At 34.2% G+C, this 21,932-nt stretch overlaps 1 protein-coding gene across 1 annotated transcript in view; it reads right to left on the minus strand.

Annotated features, from left to right (window-relative positions):
• Positions 1-21,932, minus strand: part of LOC108914364 — a 134,713-nt gene that overhangs the window by 64,766 nt on the left and 48,015 nt on the right. Inside the window, exon 3 of the mRNA XM_018720173.1 lies at positions 13,743-13,930. Within this exon, the coding sequence (XP_018575689.1) occupies positions 13,743-13,930 (188 nt within the window). The remainder of the gene's footprint in view (positions 1-13,742; positions 13,931-21,932) is intronic.

Consider the following 21,932-nt stretch of genomic DNA (forward strand, 5'->3'; position numbering starts at 1 on the left):
TATATATATATATACAATATATACAATGTTTATATATACAATTGACTTACCACGCCGAAAAATATAAAAAATATATGTAAATTATCAGAAAAATATACTATAAAATAAAAAAGTTTAATGCTGTAGGTTTTTGTTTTAAAAATTTAGTCGGTCCATGCCTTTTTTTAGGGGTGAACCGCTCGCCTATTTTAGTTGAGAAAGGCATGCCCAAAACACTATTGCCCAAATTTAAAATCGAAGTAGTCTCTGAAATATGTTAAATGTCTCGTTACTTTGGGGCACCCATTATTTGGAATGTTTGTAATGTTGATGGATTTGGATCCACCCACTCAATATCTGAACAGAGCAAATGATTTTGCAAGCCTGCACTGTAAAAGCTGTTTACATCAAAATGCATTATGCACGATTCTGGAATAGAGGGATTGTAACTATCATATTCATATATTTACAATTAGCCTATTTGAACATACACTTCCCCGATTGTTATTTTCAATGAAAATTAGCATCAATCACATCTGTTAATAACTCTAAATTTACCTCTATATTTTAAACATACTATTAAAAGCTATATTAGGTGTTATCATAATAGTGAGCGGGATCCAATTGGTTTTTGAAGTTGAAGTTTTTAAAAAAGTTTTTCTGAATTTCTCAAAATATGTCAACCTGAAAAGAGTGCGTCCAATCGAAAAGAGATAAAAGTATCTTTCCTCTGTGCATAATAGAAAATGCTATTTTTCGGAAAATCTAGTGGCGATATCTCTGATTTTTCGCCATTAAATTATCTAATTTTTTGTTTGTAGGCTTCCATGGCTGTCGTTAATGGTAGAATGATTTCCGGGGTGGTTGCCACGTCGTCAATTTACAACTCTTGACGTACGTTTCGAGAGACATATCGCTCTATTCTTCAGAAGTTACTCTGATACTGGAGATCTACCAATATTGTCACTATTTATATTTGATGTGGTCACTGATCCGGTGGTTCACCTCGTATGCGTTGTTGACGTTCAAGCGGGTTGTTTTCATGGATGACTCTCTTCCATATACCTGACAGATTCACGCCACCGTCCCTGTTGAAACTGTTCCGATTTTTGTAAATTTCTAATGCTTCTCTGTCTAGTCGGGGGCAAAATCTTCTCTCTCTCTCTCTCTCTCTATCTCTCTATCTCTCTATCTCTCTCACACCACCATGTTGGCTTCACTTAAATCCACTGTGTGCCCTGTGTCCGCCCTATGCTCTGCTACTGCCGATTTCTCCAGTTGTTATTTTTGAGGTGACTTTTGTATTCCTTTAACGTTAATGTGTCTTCATGTTTGTCCTACGCAGATCTTTCCGCAAGAGCAAGGAATACTATACACACCGGGGCCCTGGAGTGGTCGTTGTTGCAGGTCTTTGGAAACGCTGCCGCCACCTTCTTTACAGTGCTGAATACTGTGTTGATATTCCTCTTCTTCAAAAGACGCCTGATTTTATCTGTACAACCTTTCGCGTAAAGTAGATACGTTCTCGCTAAGTACTCCCGTTTCTCCATGGGCGTATGTCTTCTCCTGATAGCTCGTTCGATATTTCTCGCCGTGTAGCCATTCTCTCTTAGGGTCGTGCGTAGGTGTTCTAGTTCCTCGGTCAAGTGTCTTGGTTCGCTGATGATTCGCGCTCGACGAATCAAGGTATTTATGATCCCCTGTTTCTGGGCTGGGTGGTGGTGGGACTCCGCATTCAGATATCTGTCTGTCTGTGTGAGTTGGCTTCCTATATACTCGATGTACTAAAGTGCCATCTGATTTCCTCTCAATCAAAACATCCAACAAGAGAAGGGCGGCATTTTTGTTTACTTCCATGGTAAACTGGATTTCTGGATGTATCCCATTGATGTGATGCAGGAAATCCGCTACGGTGTTGCGTCCGTGGGGCCAGATGATGAGGGTGTCGTCAATATATCGGTACCGGCACTTAGGCTTCAACGTTGTGGATTCCACGGCTTTCTTCTCAAAGGCTTCCATGTATATGTATATTGGCCAGGACTGGAGATAACGGTGAACTCATTGCTGCTTCCTCCGTCTGTTCATAGAAATGATCCCGGAATGCAAAGAAGGTCAATTTTATGCACACATTTGCCAAATCCATTAGGCTCTCATCCTTGTCCTCTGCGATTAGTGTTCGATGCAGTTTCTCCAGGGCTTCCAAATTTTGGCCGCGACTATACAAAGAAGCATTAGAAGTTTACAAAAATCTGAACAATTTCAACAGGAAAGCAACCCACTGGAACATCAACAACGCGTATGAGATCAACCACTTGAACATCATGGATAAATTGCCACGGTAGCGCAGTCGGTCGAGAGTGCGGTGGCAAGCATTTCTCGGCTAGGCTTTCTACTCTGGTCCGGGTTCGATCCCCGGTGTCGGCACTGGCAATGTCGTTGGATAATGGGTGTTTGTCCGCGTTTTTTCAAGTGTAGCCCCCTTCCGCACAAGCCTTTGGCTTTTGGATTTGGGGGTTGTCTCATTTCTGTGGTGTGTTTTATGTTTTATGTTTTATGTAAATAGTGACAATATTAGTAGATCTCCAATTTCAGAGTAACTTCTGAAGAAAAGAGCGATATGTCTCTCGAAACGTCAAGAGTTGCAACCACCCCGGAAATCATTCAACTATCTCATTTTTTATCATCGCCATACTCAAATCTAAAATGAAGCTTTTCCGGGCATATGACCATTTGAATTTTTTCCTAATTTTGTTTTAATTTAAAAATATAAATTATTATTATTTTCTCAAAGTGGCAATTTAATTAACATTTTCTGTAATATGCCAAATGCATTTTAAATTTGCTGCTATTTGTGAGATACCCCTTCTAATAAAGTTTACTTTTATCTGCACATCATTAATTTTTTATATTTCAGAAAAATCCATATAAACGTTGATTGTTCGATTCGAATGTTAGGCACATACAGGGTGTTTTTGAATGGAGTAGCATAAATGATACCAGTGAATCTACATTTCAAAAAAACACGATCTGCAAAAAATCGCATTAGTACCCCTGAATAGATATGGGCTATCAAGTTTCCAAAAAAATTATGAAAATTGGCTGTAATTTGAAAACCGAACGAGGTACAAATAACAAATTTTGGTTGCTTACTAATACAGATGCTAGTTTTCAACTATTTTTCGAAAATTTTAACCCCTCGAAAGGGGTTGATATAACCACCCTTCAAGCCATTTTTTGCCATAACTTTTATATTTCGTAAAAACTCGATATCCAAAAATACGCATTAGATAAACTGGTTCTTTTAGAAACTTTTACCTCTCTAGCAATTTTCCTTTAAATCTTTTCGTTTATTAATAAAAAAATAAAATGTATTACCATTCACCTCACACCGTATATGATTGCAATCAATCAAAGAAAAACTAAGTGTGCTGCTGTCATGCCAGTTGTCACAATTAACTCTTCTGTAAGTTGTCACTGTTATCAGCTAAATAGTTTTTGGGTGTAAATTAACAAGGATTATGCCAAATTTTACTAATGATGAATATGTGGATATGCTACAAGTGTTTTTTTCTACGATCGTGCAAAATTTACTACTTATTGCACTACCTACTGTGCCAAAAGTTTAACTTTTTTTACAGTGGTACAACAAAAATATTGATTACAAGTTTAATCTAAGCATATCCATAAGTACCTAACGTCTGACATTGACAATTTGCGCAATTAATTTCCAGTTGTCGGTTAAAATTTTAATATTATGTAAAATACTGTTAAATAAAATTTGAAATAAAAAAAATCGTAGAAAAAATGTTGCGTGCAGCATGTGCACAAAGCATATTTGTTGCACTTAACGTGGTTGCAGCTCTCAACAAGTTAACACAGTCGATAGAATTGCAAAGAAAAGTGAAAGCAAAGCAGTGCAATTTCGAACGCGAAAACCGTTTGATGACAAATTCAGTCACCGAGTAAAAAGCAATTACTATCAAGCCCAACACATGAACGTGTATCGCCAACGCAAACGGTGTAGGTTATTTGCGAATTAACCTCATTTATCCGTAGAATCAGCGAAGTGTTATATTTACTTCAGTAGATTAGAATTTGTAGTTTCACGTAGGTAGAATATTGAAAATACATTGATCTCATTAAAAAACATAATTTGTCTGGAATCGTTCAAAAAGTTCTATTTTCTTGGTACATTTTCAGCCAAAATATCATATTCTGGTATTTTAGTTCGTTCCAAAAACAGTAGAAAGTTTCTTTTCTGATCTAAGCCTAAAAAGTAACTGTGCTAGTTGTTCAGCTAATTTATTCATATTCAAGAAAACGGTTTATTGTGGCCGAAAAAGCTAAATCTTATTTAAAAAAACTACCAAGGAGACGCGTTTGAAGGGAATGCGTGTAGAACGCTATTGAAAGAAGCTGACAAACTAGAAGATATATGAAAAGGTGTTTTCAAAATGATACCCTTTGTCAATGCTTATAAAGTTATGAATAAATTAGTTCATTCATTACAAATAAATTTATTTGTATGACATCGCTAAAATTGCCGCCTGTTACCGAGTAGAAGAGTTACCTCACATAATTTTATTGCTGGATGCCAGCTCTGAAAAGCCTGCATCCTTTTCGGGTTGCTAATTTTCAACAAGCTATATTGTCTGTGATTATATGCAGATATGCGAATTGTAGCTTACTATTTAGGACCTATTTTACTTATTGTTTTACTTTCACTATATTTTATTGAACTAAGTAGGCAAAATTTTCATCCAGAAAGAATATTCATATAAACGAAAATCGCAGTAAAATATCCCCCAGAAAATACGTGAAGAATGCTTTTCCTTATATTTAATGATATTTTTCCTTCACTTAGCTACATCGTAATCTGTATTGGAAAAATATTACAAAATGGTAATGCCTAGACTTTTTTTTCTTAAAAATACTATATAGTTTTTCTGTTTCTTAGTAAAATTTCATTTTGGGTGTCGCAAATATACATACAGGGTGTCTGGTAAGTATATGGCATACTCTCGGGAGTGTGTAGAAAAGGTCAAAATAAAGTGCCCCTTAACGGAGATTGCGTTTAAGTGATTTGGAAATGTATCAGTATTTCTTGTAACAAAATTAAATTTATTTATTTTTCATTTAAATGTGAGGTTTTTAATGGTAATCTTAGATAATTTAGATTTTTTAAGTTTTTGCAAGTTTTTTGTTAATAACAAATTACTGACCATCGATACAGAAAAATGTCATTAAGGTTTTTTTGTTTGCAACAGCGTAATATAGCGATTGGAAAAGGTTTCATCCTGGCCCCCCTCCGTGGTCGGTCCACTCGTTTTTTTGTGCGTCGTTTTAGGGGTGCACCTCTCGCCTAGTATAAATTCTTCTTGCCTCCACACAATTGCCGAGTGCTTATCCATAAGTTAGATACATGTCACCATTAATGAGATGTAATAATAAATAATAATAATAATAATAATAATAATAAACAAATTTTATTATTTTAATACGAATTATTAGTTATGATGTTATTCGATTAGTTATTGTTAATAAACTTAATTAAATAAATTTCGAAAGTCGATGTTTAAACGTGTTATATAAAAACTTAATTTTTTCGAACAAGGTTAATTTTATCAAAACAAATGTAGAGTACCTTTTTTAAAGAGGAAGGACCAAAGTATAAAAAAATTCTGTTTTCAGATCTATAAAATTACACCTGTTAAAAATGGAACAAAAACCTAATACGTGTAATTTATGGGGCGGTTTTCAGGAAGACCGGGACTCAATAGGCCTTCTAAGAACAATCCCAACACACTTCGGGTTAAGTAACTTCTTGAAAACGTATCGCCATGTGAAGTCATCTGTTGCGTCCGGGAGACGCCAGTGTAGTCTGGGACAGAACAAAAAAACTCATATTTGTAATAACGCGCGAAAACACGAGAAAGGCGTATATGTTCCAAATTAAAATTAAATCAAATTGTTAAATTGATAATAATTGGAAAAGAAAGTAATAGATCAAATAGTTGGTTTTTAGGCGGATTTTCCAAGCTATAAGAATATATTAAATGAGATTGACTAATCTGTTCCGTATTGCTACACGAAGTCACTAGAGGAAGGCTAGGGTTATTTGTAAGTTCAGTTAGTCACAGAATTATTTATATAAATGTAAGTCAAGTCAATTAGGTAATTATTAACATAGTATAGTTATACCAAAGCGTCCCGATATTTAGGGAGCCTAGCAATAAGATATGAACAGAAACGACTGGACCCAAGAAATAGGCGTGTCGAAGCGAGGTGTCGAATTCAGGAGAGATTTCCGAAAAAAGGGCAGTTTTTCTTTGGGTTCCACATTGTCTACTTAGTTTTAAAGACTTAGAGGTTAATTTCATAATGGATAGTCATTTCAAATTTTGCTATGGATCTCGCATTCCCTGAATCTCGGCACGCTGTTGCGTGTAAATAAATTAATTAATAATGTTGTTCGAGCCCGTTGTGTCATTATTTTGTTGTTTGTTTTGTGTATTGTTATTAAAACCCTTCCTGGAAAGTTTTGGTGTTTCCTTTTGTTCTTTCAACTTCAGTGTCATCCTGTACAGCCAGCCCCTGGATTACAATCTAAGTAATAAATGGATGGTAAGTACCTGAAATTCATTCTCTGAACGTACAACATTTCTAAGTTTCCACGCATTAAATTAAAGTGTAATGATAATTACAAACTCCTTTTCGAGAAGCTAATGGTAATCTCTTTTGTCAGTTAATACCGTCATGATACTGGTCATAGCGGTAGATAGATAAACAAAGAAATAACCCCTCAGGTTAAAAAAAAATTTTCCCTACGAGTGTGGTTGCTAGTCCGTTCCTGACTTCTCCGACACTGTAAAACATCTACTGTAGTATGGTTTTATGAGCCTTTATGGTCTACATATAATATTAAAATTTCAATAAATTATACAAGTCTATTCAAAAGTTAAAGCGAAAACGTAAATCGCCGGGTAACCCTTTGGGCCTCTGTATCTCCGTTAAGGGCCACTTTAGGATTTTTTTTTCTCATGACAAACTAGGGTTATTTTGATCTCCCCTATACACTCCCGAGGGTATGCCATATACATACCAGACATCCTGTATATCGATAATGCAAAATTACATTTTGGTGAATTACACAAAATGTGTAATATTACATACTTAATATAACTTTGCTTATATAAATAACGTCCAAATGACCAATGCAATTTTACATAAAATTTGTGTCATTATAAACAGTACTTACAGGGTTATTCACATAACATTTTACCCCCCCTTAACTTTTTTATTTTTTGAGTTAGACAAAAATAGTTAAGATAAAAGTTGTAGGGAATCTTTCGTGTGAGTTTATGAAAATAGAAATTATAGAGAGCGTTCCAAAGATACGAACCAAACTTTTATAATTTTTTAATGGAACACCCTGTATATTATATGATTTTCGGAATCTTTGCTTCTTCCTGATTCCAACAATATACAGGGTGGACGAATGAAAACGAAACAGAGCCATTTTCAGGAACTGCGTCAAGAATGTAGAAAAACGCTCAGACGCGTCGATTTTAGATTAAACAGGGATATTCTTTGCTGGTATTTTTGACTCCGCCACTTTCATCCCCCAAACAAGGGTAAGCATCACCCCAAAATATTTAAATGGCATTGGAGGTTGAGTAATATTTCTTTTGAAAGCTCTTACAATTCTCTTTACAACAGACTTTAAATTTTATAATTCCGCCCAATACTTATCAAGAATTTTGATTTTAGAAGTTGAAACTTGTATAAACAATTAGTAATGGTAGAAATGTCAGTAATTCGAGTTAAGTACGCCAATGGTATAAATTTAGTATTTCTTGCGTTACATTGGTTTTTGGCAATTTGTTATCACTTTCGTAAAAAAACGCAATTATTTTAAAAAAACAGAAATGAACGTAAAATTAGTGGATTCCAAATTATTTTCTAGTATTATTTGGAAGCGCTGGTTGGTAGTTTATTTATAGTCGAGGAAATAAAGCACTGAACTTTGAAATCTGTGCAGTAAGATGAATCGTGATGCGGTTTTTTGCATTCGATTCGTTAGAGCGTCCAGAAAGTTTGTGACCCTATGTGATCAATGAGAAATGAAAATTGCATCGGTGCATAAGAAAAATGCATTTTTAAAATTACATCTCGAAGAGTTAAAATATCAAAAATTTATACTTCGTAGACCGTTGCCGTCGTGATATTCGTGTTGAGCGACCCCAAAAACCCCGAGGTAATCAGTTTTGGTTAAGTTTATAACGAATTTCCACAAAACTACAGGAGACGACGTTGAAACCGGCCACCCTGGGGCACTAGGTACCTCGGAGACCATTACCGTTGTGATATTCGTGTTCATCGACCCCAAAAACCCCGAGGTAACGAGTTTCGGCTAAGTTTATAACGAAGATGCAATTTTAAAAATGCATTTTTCTTATGCACCGATGCAATTTTCATTTCTCATTGATCACATAGGGTTACAAACTTTCTGGATGCTCTAACGAATCGAATGCAAAAAACCGCATCACAATCCATCTTACTGCACAGATTTCAGAGGTAAGGCCGTTTTGAGTGCTTTATTTCCTCGACTATTAATTGTGTTTTTGAAAATTAAACAGTATGGTTTATTCCATTGCGGAAAGGGTAGATATCATTTCGCTTTACTTTATGAACAATAAATGTGCGAATAGAACAGCTCAGCTATTTAATGAACAACATCAAGATCGACATGTCAGGAGGAAGTAGGTTCTAGAGTTAGTAAAAAAAATTCAAGAGATAGGGAACGTAGCCAATAAAAAACGAGAAATTGAAAAACCTATAGTTAATGAAGCTAATGAAGTTGCAGTTTTGGGACAAGTTCATCTTGATCCTAAATTAAGTACGAGGCAGCTGGCATCTATGTCTGGGATCAATCGAACTAGCATACAAACCATTTTGAAGAAGAAAAATTCCATCCATACAAAATACATTTAGTCCAGGAACTTCATGAGGATGATTATGACCGCCGTTTGCAATTTTGCGAAATAATGAGTGAGCGAGCAGGAAACGATTCACAGTTCCTTTTTAAAATCTTTTTTTCTGATGAATGCAGTTTTTTCTTGAACGGGACGGTAAATCGTCACAATTGCCGCTATTGGTCCGATTCAAACCCAAGAGATTTTCACGAGGTGCATACACAGCAACCGGAAAAATTAAATGTATCGGCTGGAATTTTTGGTGACCCGCTGGTGGGTCCTTTCTTTCTACCTGGTAATTTGACTGGTGAAATGCATTTGCAATTACTGGAAGACGCTATTGACCCTGCCTTGACTGATATTATTTGTTCCAGAGTATGATGAAGATCATTTGATTTTTCGACAGGACGGTGCTCCTCCGCATTATGCGTTAATTGTCTGTCAGTATTTGGACCAACGTTTTGTACGGAATTGGATTGGGAAAAGAGGCAGCATTGGCATACCTAAAAAGTAAAATCTATAAAACACAGCCAGCGTCGCTGAAAGATTTGCATCAAAGAATCGTCGACGAATAATGCCGTTGAATCACTCCGGAAATGCTTCGGAATATGCGCAAACGTTTCGAACAAAATCTTTATTCTTGTATGGAAGCGGGCGGTCATCAGTTTGAAGATTTAATCAACTAAACATAATTTATATTTTAAAATGTAAAGAGAATTGTAAGAGCTTTCAAAATAAATATTACTCAACCCCCAATGCCATTTAAATATTTTGGGGTGATGCTTACTCTTGCTTGGAGGTGAAAGTGGCGGTGTCAAAAATACCAGCAAAGAATGCCCCCCTTTAATCTAAAATCGAGGAATCTGAGCGTTTTTCTACAATCTTGACGCAGTTCCTGAAAATGGCCCTGTTTCGTTTTCATTTGGCCACCCTGTATATAAGTTCTGGGTTTACTTAACAATTTGCTCAATATTCTGCTTTGAAAGACTAAATCTCGCAATGGCCAATATAAAAATTGTTATGGGAAATAAAATAATAGTATTAGATATTTATGCTCTATTTTAAATGAGTAGTCATATAAGAAACTTCAGAGTTTATTAACGAATACATAAATTATATATTTTCAATAATTGCCTTTTAATTAAATTTCTCTTAAAATTATTGACTTGACCAGATTAGGTTATTTGTTATCTCTCGATATACTTTATTCTTTAGAGTAGAGAAAAAAAACCATAGAGGTCAAGTCTGGACATCAGGGTAGCCACAAAATTGTACCGTTGGCACCTATCCAGTGAATATATGATTTGTTTAGGTGCTGCTTAACGGCATTTGTTTTGTGTGCTGGAACGCCGCCTCCTTCTTGCTGCCAGACAATATGCACATCAAGAGCATTTACCAAATTACATATTTCTCCTCTGAGAAGTTCATTGTATTTCACTCCATCAAAGAGATGAAATACTGGACCTGTTTTACCTCTGAATAGAGGTAGAGGTATATTGGTGTGCATTTTCTGGCGCACAGTGATGTGAATTCCTTCTATTAAAAACACCACTTGTAAAAGTGGGCTCATCAGTCCATAAGATTTTTATTGTAATACTCTCTGAATCGAACTCCAGGATATTTCCAAATACCTTGAAGCATCTTGAATCGAATGTTTCGGGTTGTCTTGAAAGTAAAGTAAAATAATTTCTTGCATATTTTCAGTTATAACGTTGTGGGGTTCATTTCTTTTTTCCTTATTTTTTACCGTACCAGTTTTTCCTCATTTGTTGTAGATATATATGATATACATTTTATAAGGTATGCGCCTTGCGGGGAATCTTCGTGCAGACTTGCATCTGACAAGAAAGATAAGCATTCAACAATATTATTATTTTTTTTTAACAACACTATAAAAGTTTTACACCATTTTCAAGGGAGTACTGACAATAGCGTTAAATCTGTCAAATTTTCGGGTTTACGAAAATATATTTATTCTACATAGCGATTTTGATATTTATTGTTCATGGCGAGATTCAGTCTTTCAAAGCAGAATATTGAACAATTTTTTACGTAAACGTACAACATATATACATTGTTGGAATCAGGAAGAGGCAGAGATTTCGAAAATCGAATAATATACAGGGAATTCCATTTAAAAAAACATAAGTTTGGTTCGTATCTTTCTAACGCCCTGTACAATATCTATTTTCATAAACTCATTAAACTTGCAGAAATATTGCCTACAACTATTTTTGTCTAACTCAAAAAGTAAAAAAGTTAAGGGGGGTAAAATGTTATATGAATAATCCTGTACATCAAATTTAAGTTTACGTTTTTTATAACAAATCATTTAAAAAAATTACAAAAATACCTATTATTTTGTGAGTGCCCTCAAAGTTTATTGGATCATTTACATGCGGTGCATGGTGATCTTAGTCAAATCGCTATATTGCCTAACGTATAACCCGCCACTGCGAGGAACGCCCCGACGGGTGAATTTTATTTGTAAGGGGGAAATTTAATTGACTATTTCGCCCAACTTCAACTCCAGAAAAAGATTAATTTCACCCTCAAAATTTTAAAGTGTGGATGGAATCTAACGGAGAAAAATTCGATAAAATCTTTTAGTGTTCTAGTTAATCTCTAGTAATTTTTAACGCGTTAAAAGTTTAATTAAACTTTTTGTTGTCGATTTCATTAAATAGTTCTGTGTTAAGTCGTATCTTTTCATTTAAATGGATTTTTTGTCATGTTACAGAAGCAATTAAATAATCGCAAGATAAGGTTATTTTTTTATTTGGGAAAGTGACTTTGTTATGATAAAAGTACGTCACTGAAGTTGCATAATGGGTTGAGATGGTTATACTGTTATTACCTCATGCCAAATTTAAAAATAATTGGTACAATTTTTTGCAGCTACATACAAAACATTTTTTTAATCTCAATTTTCATACCTTATAATTTTTTATATCGACCTCACGATTATCTGATAGCATGTGCATTACATTTAGATACGCCCAGTGGTCATTTGGAGGTAATTCTTATAAATTTTCTGGACTTATCCATCCAAAAACATAATTCCATATTCCAGCTCGACACTAATTATCCCGGAACTAAAAATAACACTCTGCTGGGACTCGTTGTGTCGGGTATTTCATCAATCAATGTTAGTAATTATATGGAAGAGAATCCTATCCTTACACTTCCTGTTTTTGTTGATTTGCTGTTTTATTCCACTGTTTTTGGAACAATAGCAATGCTTTAATTATAGAATGTTTTTATTTTGCATGATTGTGCATGATCGATTAAATTGTTTGAAACAATAACTCTTTTTTCATAGTCAATCTTTTATAAAGATTTTGCGAGAGTTAAAATTTCGTAAAGTTTAGATGTAATTCTTTAGAAGTTCTACATTCGTTTATTCGGTGTTATTTACTGAAAATTGCAATGGCTAAAAATAAATTTTATTTTCCTGCTGAAGGTGCCATGTAATTTAAACTAGAGATTCCTCTTTATTTTTATAAGTGTTCAGCCACGAATTCGAGGGTGTTATTTTTAGGAATACAAAATTAAAGTTTTTTTTTATGAGAAGCATTTTCTTAATAGAAACATGGCCTATACTGTTCCTCAATAATTAATCTAATACGTCCAAAACAACCTGTCAGACACCTACAATAATTCCACACGATGTCAGTGAACCTAGCTTTTGTATACAGTGGCACCAATTTGGTGGTGCATACATTGGTATCTTGGAAACTATAAGAGATAGGAAATTGGTTAGATGGGGAAAGTTGTAGACAGTTGTGGTGCTAAATTAATGGTGCTTGCATACCGATTCTAGCTGGCGTTTTCGAAATTCGTCTACAACTTTTATTATTTAAAGGAAGTTTTAAAATCTGAAAACACTTTTTCATTGTAAGTTTTTTTAAAGATTTTTACTGTATATTTTTAGATTTTCATTGCGACATTTCGGTTGCGAGAAACCATCAACATTCTTTTTTCTTATGGGTGACATATTGATTTTTAAGCTGAGCAAATAGACCATTTTTTTGGCTTTTCAGTGATAAAATATAAGGAAGAAAAAATGTAAAAGAACAACCTCAAAAAATAATATTTTAATATTTTTAGTAAATCTGGCAACACCGCGTCATTGGAATAACGCAAAGCTATTTTGACGATTTTAAAACAAGTGTCACTCTAATTGTTAACAATTAATTCTATGATTAACAGTAGTTCAAAATGACAATCAGAGACTCATCGACTACTATTGGGACTTTTCTTCGTAAACCCATGGCAATTACTATCATTTTTTCACTCAATGCCATGACATTAATCATAAGCTTTTACATAAAAATTTGAGACTAGTCTACAGTATTTTCGAAAAATTATGCGGTGTTGCCAGATTTATTAAAATATTAAAATATTGATTTTTGAGGTTGTTTTTGAAATTTTCTCTTATTTATATTATATGTGTCATTGAAACGTCAAAAAATACACTACAAATTATAAATAAGTTGTACACATCGATCTCAATGTAATTTACAGTTACAAGTTTTATGAGATATGTCAACGATTCTAGAGAACTATGAACGTGTTAATATGTTGTTAATCAATCAATGGCGAATGCTAGCAAACCGCTGCGAAGGCATAGCGTAGTTAATAATGCTTTTCAGTATATAGTACCGTAGGGTACGCGTATTGGTATTTTACAAGAGATAGACAGCAGAAAAGATATTTTACCGCACAATACAGCTTTGAAGACAAGCAGATGTACATGCATGCTGAAAATTGTATACTCCTACTTACCGGTTAGATGTGTATCTATTGACCCTCTTTTAAAACAGCTGAAGCAGCAACAGTAATTGTGTCTGCAACTGATGACGTAACTTCCGTAGACTATGGGGTTCATACAGCTGTTGGACACCACCATCATGAAGAAAGTATCCTGCAGCCATTTTGGTAGTCTAGTAGCTCCTTCTCTATCGAACATGTACCTAAAAAGACAAAAATTGGTGGTCAATATAAATGATTGAAAGTATCGTTATGCAGAAAGGTTATAAATTTTATCAAAACCAATTTCCATCTCATCAAAACTACTTTCTATTGTCGGTACCAATTCAACGAATTAGCGTTACTGTCGCCAACTTTGATAATAAAAAGTACAAAATGAGAATCACATAAAATATTAATTTAAAAAGCAGCGGTATGTTAAATTATTTTCAATTTCTTTATAGTTGTTCAATATTATTTTAATGAAAAGTAATGGAAACAAAAGTAGAAGTTACGCAAATGAATATCCCTTTTCTCGGTGACTTCAAATCCTATCAAATTTGGTTTGGATTTCGGTTTACGTGTACAACTCTATTAAATTTACATGGGACTAGATTCATTGAAAAAAGCAACCCCATTCAATTATTCACATGGTCGTCAAATCCAGAGGTTCTCAAACAGTGGTGAAATGAAATTAAAAGAAAGATATATTTGTTGAAATATACTTCTATATAATCCAAGACCTTGTTTTTGACTATAAAATTTTATAATTCATATTAATGATATTATTTAAAATAAATTTGTGTACTTCGTAGACGAACTGAAAATACTACTTATTTATTTTCATAAATTTATTCTAAAAGTTACCCATAAAAAAAAAGAAATAAAATTAAACTTTAATTACTTCTTATGTGTAGTTTTAACAAATCAATAAAGAACAAACCAAATTTTAAAAACTATAAAAGTTTGTTATAACTTCTACAAATCCACCATTTATTTCAATACACTTCTCATTCCTTTTATGTATGTTCTACCTTTCTTTTTCGTTCCGAACAATTTCTAAGCAGGCTTGTATTATCCTAACTCGTAACCCTTGCACATTTTGTGACCTTAATTTCTTTCAGTAAACCCTACAGAAAAAATCTACTGACGTCAAGTATTGAGCTCTCGGCAACCACTTAATCAAAAGACTGTTTCCTTTTATCCAAAAATGATCTTCTACGCATTCTTTTATACACAGCGTTATAAATGGGATTGCCATCCAACTGAAACTTCTTCAATGACAAATCATCTAAGCCGTTCCAAAAGACGTTCTCAAGAAAATTTAAAAGTTTATTCGCATTAAAGAAGAAAGGACAAATTATTCTGTCAGTTACTATTCCATATCAATGTCAATTTTTTGGAATACTGTCCCTTTGTATTTACGAAGAATTCTGTAATGTCAGCTGACCAGTGACGGCAATTTTAACTTGAAACAATGACATTTAAAATAAATGTGGTTTCATTCTTATAAAAATTAAAAAAATATATTTCGTAGTTAATACTGGCGGATAATTGTGGTGAATACGACTTGTGTCAAAAGAAAAAGTCCTTCTAATGAATCGGAGCTAAAAAGCGATCAATCTCTTATCTAAAACCTATCTACTACCGAACCCGTGATGTTGTTTCCATACTACTAAGTTTTTATTGAATAGCTGTCTTATTTATCTGGCTGGAATTTAGGGATAGTATTATAACGTCAATAAATTTTATAGGCTCATGGACACACAAGCATTCTAATCCCTATAAGTATAGAAATACTTCCGCTAGTCCAAAAAGTTACCAACAAGGATGTAAAAAACATGATTTTCTCTTAGAGAAATATTTGAAAAATATAAATGTTTCCATCATCATACGCCCAATTGTGATAGTAACTGGTAAAATTTTAAAGCTTTGTCACCTTAGAACATTGAAAGGCTGTAGCAGAACTAGTCTTTGCTTTCGCTTTTGTTTTAAACTCTTAAGAACAGCAAGCATAATAGATCACAAAAGGTTAGATTATGTAGTATTATTAAGGGCATCATGGATTCATTGCTACAATAGCATGCTGTGAAAAGCAGTAGGAAGAACAATAGTATCAGATCGGCATATAATTAAATAAAAAAATATTTTCAAATGTAATTTAAATGTTTAAAAGATAGTGACCTAATTAAGTAGAAAATACTAGAAACATCCATTGTTATGCAAAATTATACTATTATTCATATTTAACAATTCGTACACTTTGTAAGCTGTAAAATTATTGGTATATATTTTCGGTTAAACGGCATATAAACGTAAAACTAATTTACCTTTTTTTCTTTCGAAACATATAAAGTTAAATGTGCGTAAAATTTAACAATATGGCTGAGAAAAGAACAGCACACTGCTCCCAGATGTAATAAATAACAACGCCTACCAGAACAGCAAGTGACACTTCATTTATCTTCCACTATCCATTTTACATTTTATTCACGACTCTTATGAGAACTGTAACCATTACAGCTTGTGAATTAATACATTCATTAACATTATATCAGTCGTTTTAAACTTTTAGCAGCTGAAACTGACATGTTCTGTGCGTTTTAATTACTGCATTATACATAATTATTTATCTATGATCTTTTCAAACGTTTTATAGGAACTTGTGTAGTAATAGTTATTTTCACCATAAAGGAGGTAAGTATTATTTACCAGTCGAGGACGATTTTGCTCCCGACCGGAGCGAGGGCTGGCAATAGAGTCCGAGCCTGGTAAATTATACTTAACTGATGAGTGGTGTATAACATTTTATCTGCTCCCACAGTTCTTTATAGTTCATGAAATAAATATTAGGTTTTATTTTTTGACATTAGCCTTGATTGTTTGAATTTTGTCATTTCTAAAGTGTTTGTAAAAAAATCTACATAAAAGTTGCAGTTTTGACTTATTATGAGTGATGATTTTCAAATAGAAAGTGCAGCAAATGCTGCCTCCGAATTTTTATTGCCCGAGAAGTCGAAAGTGCGTTACGGACGACCGTATAGAAATTTTAAAGGATGGTGCTAGAACAAAAATACTGGTGTTTCTGAAACGTCACTGCTAGCATATTTCATGGAGAAGTTAAGGTCTCTAAAGTCACCGGCGAATTTGTGGAGGGAATACTCAATGATTAAGTCAACTATTTTCATAGAGGAGAACGTGGATATATCAAAATACCCCAAGCTGAGGCATTTTTGAAGCGTAAGAATGACGGCTATACACCTAAAAAGTCAAACGTTTTTACTATAACACATATTTGCTAATGAAGGTAGTGACGGTTTTAGCCATTGCAGAAGCATGCCGTTCTGATGAGTTATGCAAACTTACTTTGGATAAGGTCAATTTCAAAAAATTCGATGACATTATTGTAGTTACAATACCAGATTCTAAAAATGGTATGTCACGTATGTTTACAATTACTTCTGGCCTAGAAGTTCTCAAGAAATATATGAAAATTAGATTGCAAATTGAAACTGAAATTTTACGCTTTTTTATGCGTTATCAAGCAGATAGATGTTACAACCTACCAGTCGGCAAGAATACCCTTCCTATGATGATAAGATTGCACAATTTTTGAAGCTAGAACATCCTGAAACATATACAGGCCATTCATTCCGAAAAACATCGGCAACGTTACTGAGTAATACAGGAGTTGATATATTAGCAATCAAGAGACGTGGTGGGTGGACATCGACCACAATTGCAGAAAGTTATGTTGCAGACATTTTAAATAACAAAAATGAAATAATCAACAATGACACTTCAACTCCAAGTTCTGGAAGTACGTCGCATCATGCTGTTTTAATGGATCAGTCAGATAATATTGAGCCTCCGCTGACTGAAATGGAGCGGTCAAATCATTTTGAGAAAAATGTGACAATTAGTAAACGCGAGGGGAATAATTATCCAGATTTTATAAATGTCACTAAATGTAATATCTTTACAGGGGCAATGAGGACGACCCCAACGGCCGCGTTAGAGGTCCTTCTGGGGCTGCCGACCCTTCCTACATGGATTATAAGGGAGGCGATGGCGGCATACCTTAGGATAAGGGACGCCGGCGGTTAGAGAGCTAAAGGACGCACTGAGGGCCATGCTGCCGTGGTCCTCAGGACGGAGAAGGACATCCCAATATCCGCCATGAGGGTTACGGAAGCAGAGGACCGGCTTAGGTTAAGAAGGAAGTATGTCACCACTTTCCCCTCGAGAGAGCAGTGGAAGCAGGATAGTGATATGTTCTCCCCGGGATCCCTAGTGTGCTATACTTATGGATCTCGGGTAGAAGACGAGTTTTCAGGAGCAGGAATTTATCTGGAAGGCAGCGGCATCCAGGAAAGCTGCTATTTTGATGGTAGGAAGCAAGGAGGAGGTAAGGAATTGTGCAGGGGAGAAGATTTTTATCTGCCCCGACAGTCAGGCCGCGCTCAGAGCGGTTAGCTCCCCGAGGACTAGGTCTGCCCTTGTCCGAGAATGTGGAGACGCTCTAGAGTCATTGGCCAAACGAAAAGAAGTAGAGTTGGTTTGGGTCCCAGGCCATAGGGGCATCCCTGGTAACGAGAGGGCGGATGAATTAGCGTTGTCAGCGTCATAACGTTGTCAGTTATGTATTACTGACTTATGTTATATATTACTGACTTTGTTATATCATTTTTGTTTTATTGTTGTTTTTCTCATTTTATATTTGCTATTTTTGTTTAGTTTATGTTTAATAGTTATAAGTGTACCTATAATTAAACCTATTAAATAAAGATAAATGGATAATCTAATTTATTTTTTCTTGTAATTTTTTAGTCTAAGTTCGGTGCTTAATATAAAAATAATAATAGAAAACGAAGACACCAATACTAAATAAATCTCATGGGCAACTGAAAAAATATCTATACATTTTTGCATTTTTCTTCATTTAGGCAAATAAAAAGTATCTATTATTATATATGGCTGAAAAGGTAAAAAAAATTCTATTCAACGGGATGGCCAAATACAGGGTGTTCTATTTAAAAAAACCTATGTTTATGTAATATCGGAAAAACTGTGCGATTTGTAAAAAATCTGAGTACGCCACTGGCTTCCTAATAAAAAATAGAACAAATAATGTGCACACTTTTTTCTTCTAAATTGAATGACAACGGAGATAGAGAGGTTAATGTAAATGGGCCATTTTTCAAAAAAACCCTGTATATCTAAAACTAATCAAGTTAGCCAAGATCTTTTGGGACCAGCGAAGTAAACTCAAAAAAAGGGGACGGGACATCGATATCAGATTTTTTGTATCTATCACCGTTTTGGCTGTATCCTATAAAACTATCGAAAATCAACCACCCTGTACAATTACTCATTCATAATGAATGAGGATGAGTATGAATTATTCATTCATAATAATTAATAAAATGTAATGTTCATGAAATATTTCTATTTATTTGTTCATAAAATATGCATTCATAACTCGAAATCGCTTTTTTCCCTAGGGAGGTAGGTTACCTCACTTACCTCCCGTTGTCCATAGCAACTTCCACTTCTACGGTAAAATCCACTTACCTCCTTAAAAACAATGTATTAATAGTCTATTTACTATAGTAGAAGCAGATAAAAGTTTTATTCCACGCTTGTTGTTTTAGTTAAAAGGTCTGTAAGTAAAATAATATTTTATTCATTTTTAAAAATATGTACATCTACTTTGCAAATAACACAATTTTGAATAATAATAATTTTAAGCAATTTCCCTTCGGTGTTGTACACACTATATAAGTAGCGGTAACGGCATTGTTTGAGATTGCTTCATTTGCTATCTTTCTGTACAAATTTTGATTTGATATTTCAGTTTTGTTATGAACTGATTCTTATACCTAAGTAAAATTCTGCCACCGTCGGTTTCCAACCACCGTACTTCTTTTAAACTTTAAAACATCCCTTCCTCAACCTGAAAAATTTTTCATTTTCATTTCGCAATTGTTAATTTTAAAAAATTGTTTGACAATATAATAGAAAAATTGTAGCAGTATTATCTTTTGCATAATATGTTCAAAGATAAAGATTTTAAACAATATTGTTGACCAATATTTTAATAATTGCATAAAAAAAAATTGGAGATCTGGATATCTGAAGATGGGATAAAACCCGAAATGATCGTAATCAACAATTGTTAAAAAGAAAAATAGCTTTATAAGCAAATTATCTACTTTGATCAATAACCCAGATTAATAACTTCCTGCATATGCAAACAAGGTTGCCGTTGGATAACTCAAGATATTTAGCAATACCTATCGGTTGAACAGAACAATTTGAATTTCGGTAACAAATAGAATGTCGATCATATGTCGTTATTGGTGACCTAATTTCTATAAATTTAAATTATAGATATTTCTCATTTCGCCACCAATAACAAAATTTCGAGGTTTATTGGCGCCTGGCGTTGGAATTTTCAATATCCACATATTACCAATATCATCCGCATCACCAACGTTTGTTTTATGAAACTAGTCTCTTTCGCATGCACCAGCAATGCAGAAAATTACTACAACCTAAAATTAGGAAATATTAACGGTTGGTCATCAAAGGATATTGCAATAAAATTACCTTCATCGTTAAATATGTATTATTAGGTACTTTGTTTACAAATTTGTATGTCTGATCTCTGCTGAACACTTTCGATTTATTGCTACGATGTCCAACAGACCGCCGTTTCAGATAAACTTCCATCATGATAGTTCCAACCAATTATTTCGCCTCGACGGTTTTATATGCATTACCCTTTCTATAAAATAAGCAAGGAATACATTTTCTATAATTATTCGTTTTTTACGCAGTAATCATATTCATATTATTTTCGTGACTTCTCAGATTAAGGTTAACGTTACTGGTGTGGGTTATCTGAATCTTCGGGTGTATTTTTAAACTCATTACTATAGCTATTATCAAAGATTTCTAATTTGATATAGTCAAACTTTTAAGAACAACAGGGGTGACTTCAACCACAGCAGTTTATTTACAATATCATTTTCTTAGTACCTACCTCAATTTGACAGTCCATTCTGGAGCTTGGTAGAAAAAGGGCCAATGTCCATTGCAGTGGACATTGGTCGTTTGTCAAACGTTTTAAAAGTATTTCAAGGACCAAAGTCCATACATTGGCCCTTTTTCTATTAAACTAAGATGAACTTAGGCCATTTTAAAATTTAAGTAATTAAGGCTTACAATACTTGTTGACATTGGCCCTTTTTGTGATCAAATATGTAACATGGGAAGTTCAGGAGACTCATTGATTGTTAAATGTAATTTTTGGACATTGCCCTTTTTCTACCAAGCTCCAGCATTAATAAATTCTTAAAATTTTTAATAAATTGTGTCCCAAATACGCAAGATGTAATTTTGATATAAAACACACTGTTTTTAATTACAAATTGTAAACTTTTTATTGACTCATAAAGTATACAGTATGGGGTTATACAAGGCGTTAATGAACTTATGTCAAAAATTTAAAGGGGCGAAAAAGGAGCAAAATCTGAGTTAACTGATGTCACAAACTTGTATCGGAAGTCATAGAGAAAAAAGCTAATTTAAAATGTGCTTAAAACTGTTTTGGAACTGCTGAAATATATATATTTTATCGCGGCGAGTACTTACAAAAAATTCTGTAACACTTTTTACGAGTTTGTAGGTTTCTTATGAAACCGGACTGTATTCGAATGTCAATTTGTACTACATTGTTGTAGTGATTGCTGTGCTGTTTCTCGAGAGTATATTTAAGAGCCGTATTTCCAAGCTTTCTTTTGAAAATGACGCATTTATATGATATGCTCATAATTTATGGTGAAGCAAAAGAAAATGCTTACAGAGATTGTCAAGTGTACCGTGCAAGATATCCTGAACGACGTGCCCCCGCACCGCGAACCTTTTTTGCTGTAGCGCACAGAGTTTTGGACACCGGTGAAGTATAACCGTGTCGAGGTCGCGACAGTGGCCCAGGGCGACCACCAAGAATCTTAAATGTCGAGGAGATGATTTTAGATCTCGTCGCAGAAGATCTGCATCGTTGCACCAGAAATATCGCACAGCAAGTAAATATTTCACTCCCGTTGTGTGGCTACGAGAAGCTCAGTTACACCCATTTCATAAGCGACGTGTTCAAGCGACTATTATTGAGGATTTTCCACTACGTCGAGGTTTTTGCGAATGGTTGCTTCAGGAACA

Source organism: Anoplophora glabripennis, unplaced genomic scaffold, assembly GCF_000390285.2.
Source record: "Anoplophora glabripennis isolate ALB-LARVAE unplaced genomic scaffold, Agla_2.0 scaffold720, whole genome shotgun sequence".
Taxonomy (NCBI): Eukaryota; Metazoa; Arthropoda; class Insecta; order Coleoptera; family Cerambycidae; genus Anoplophora; species Anoplophora glabripennis.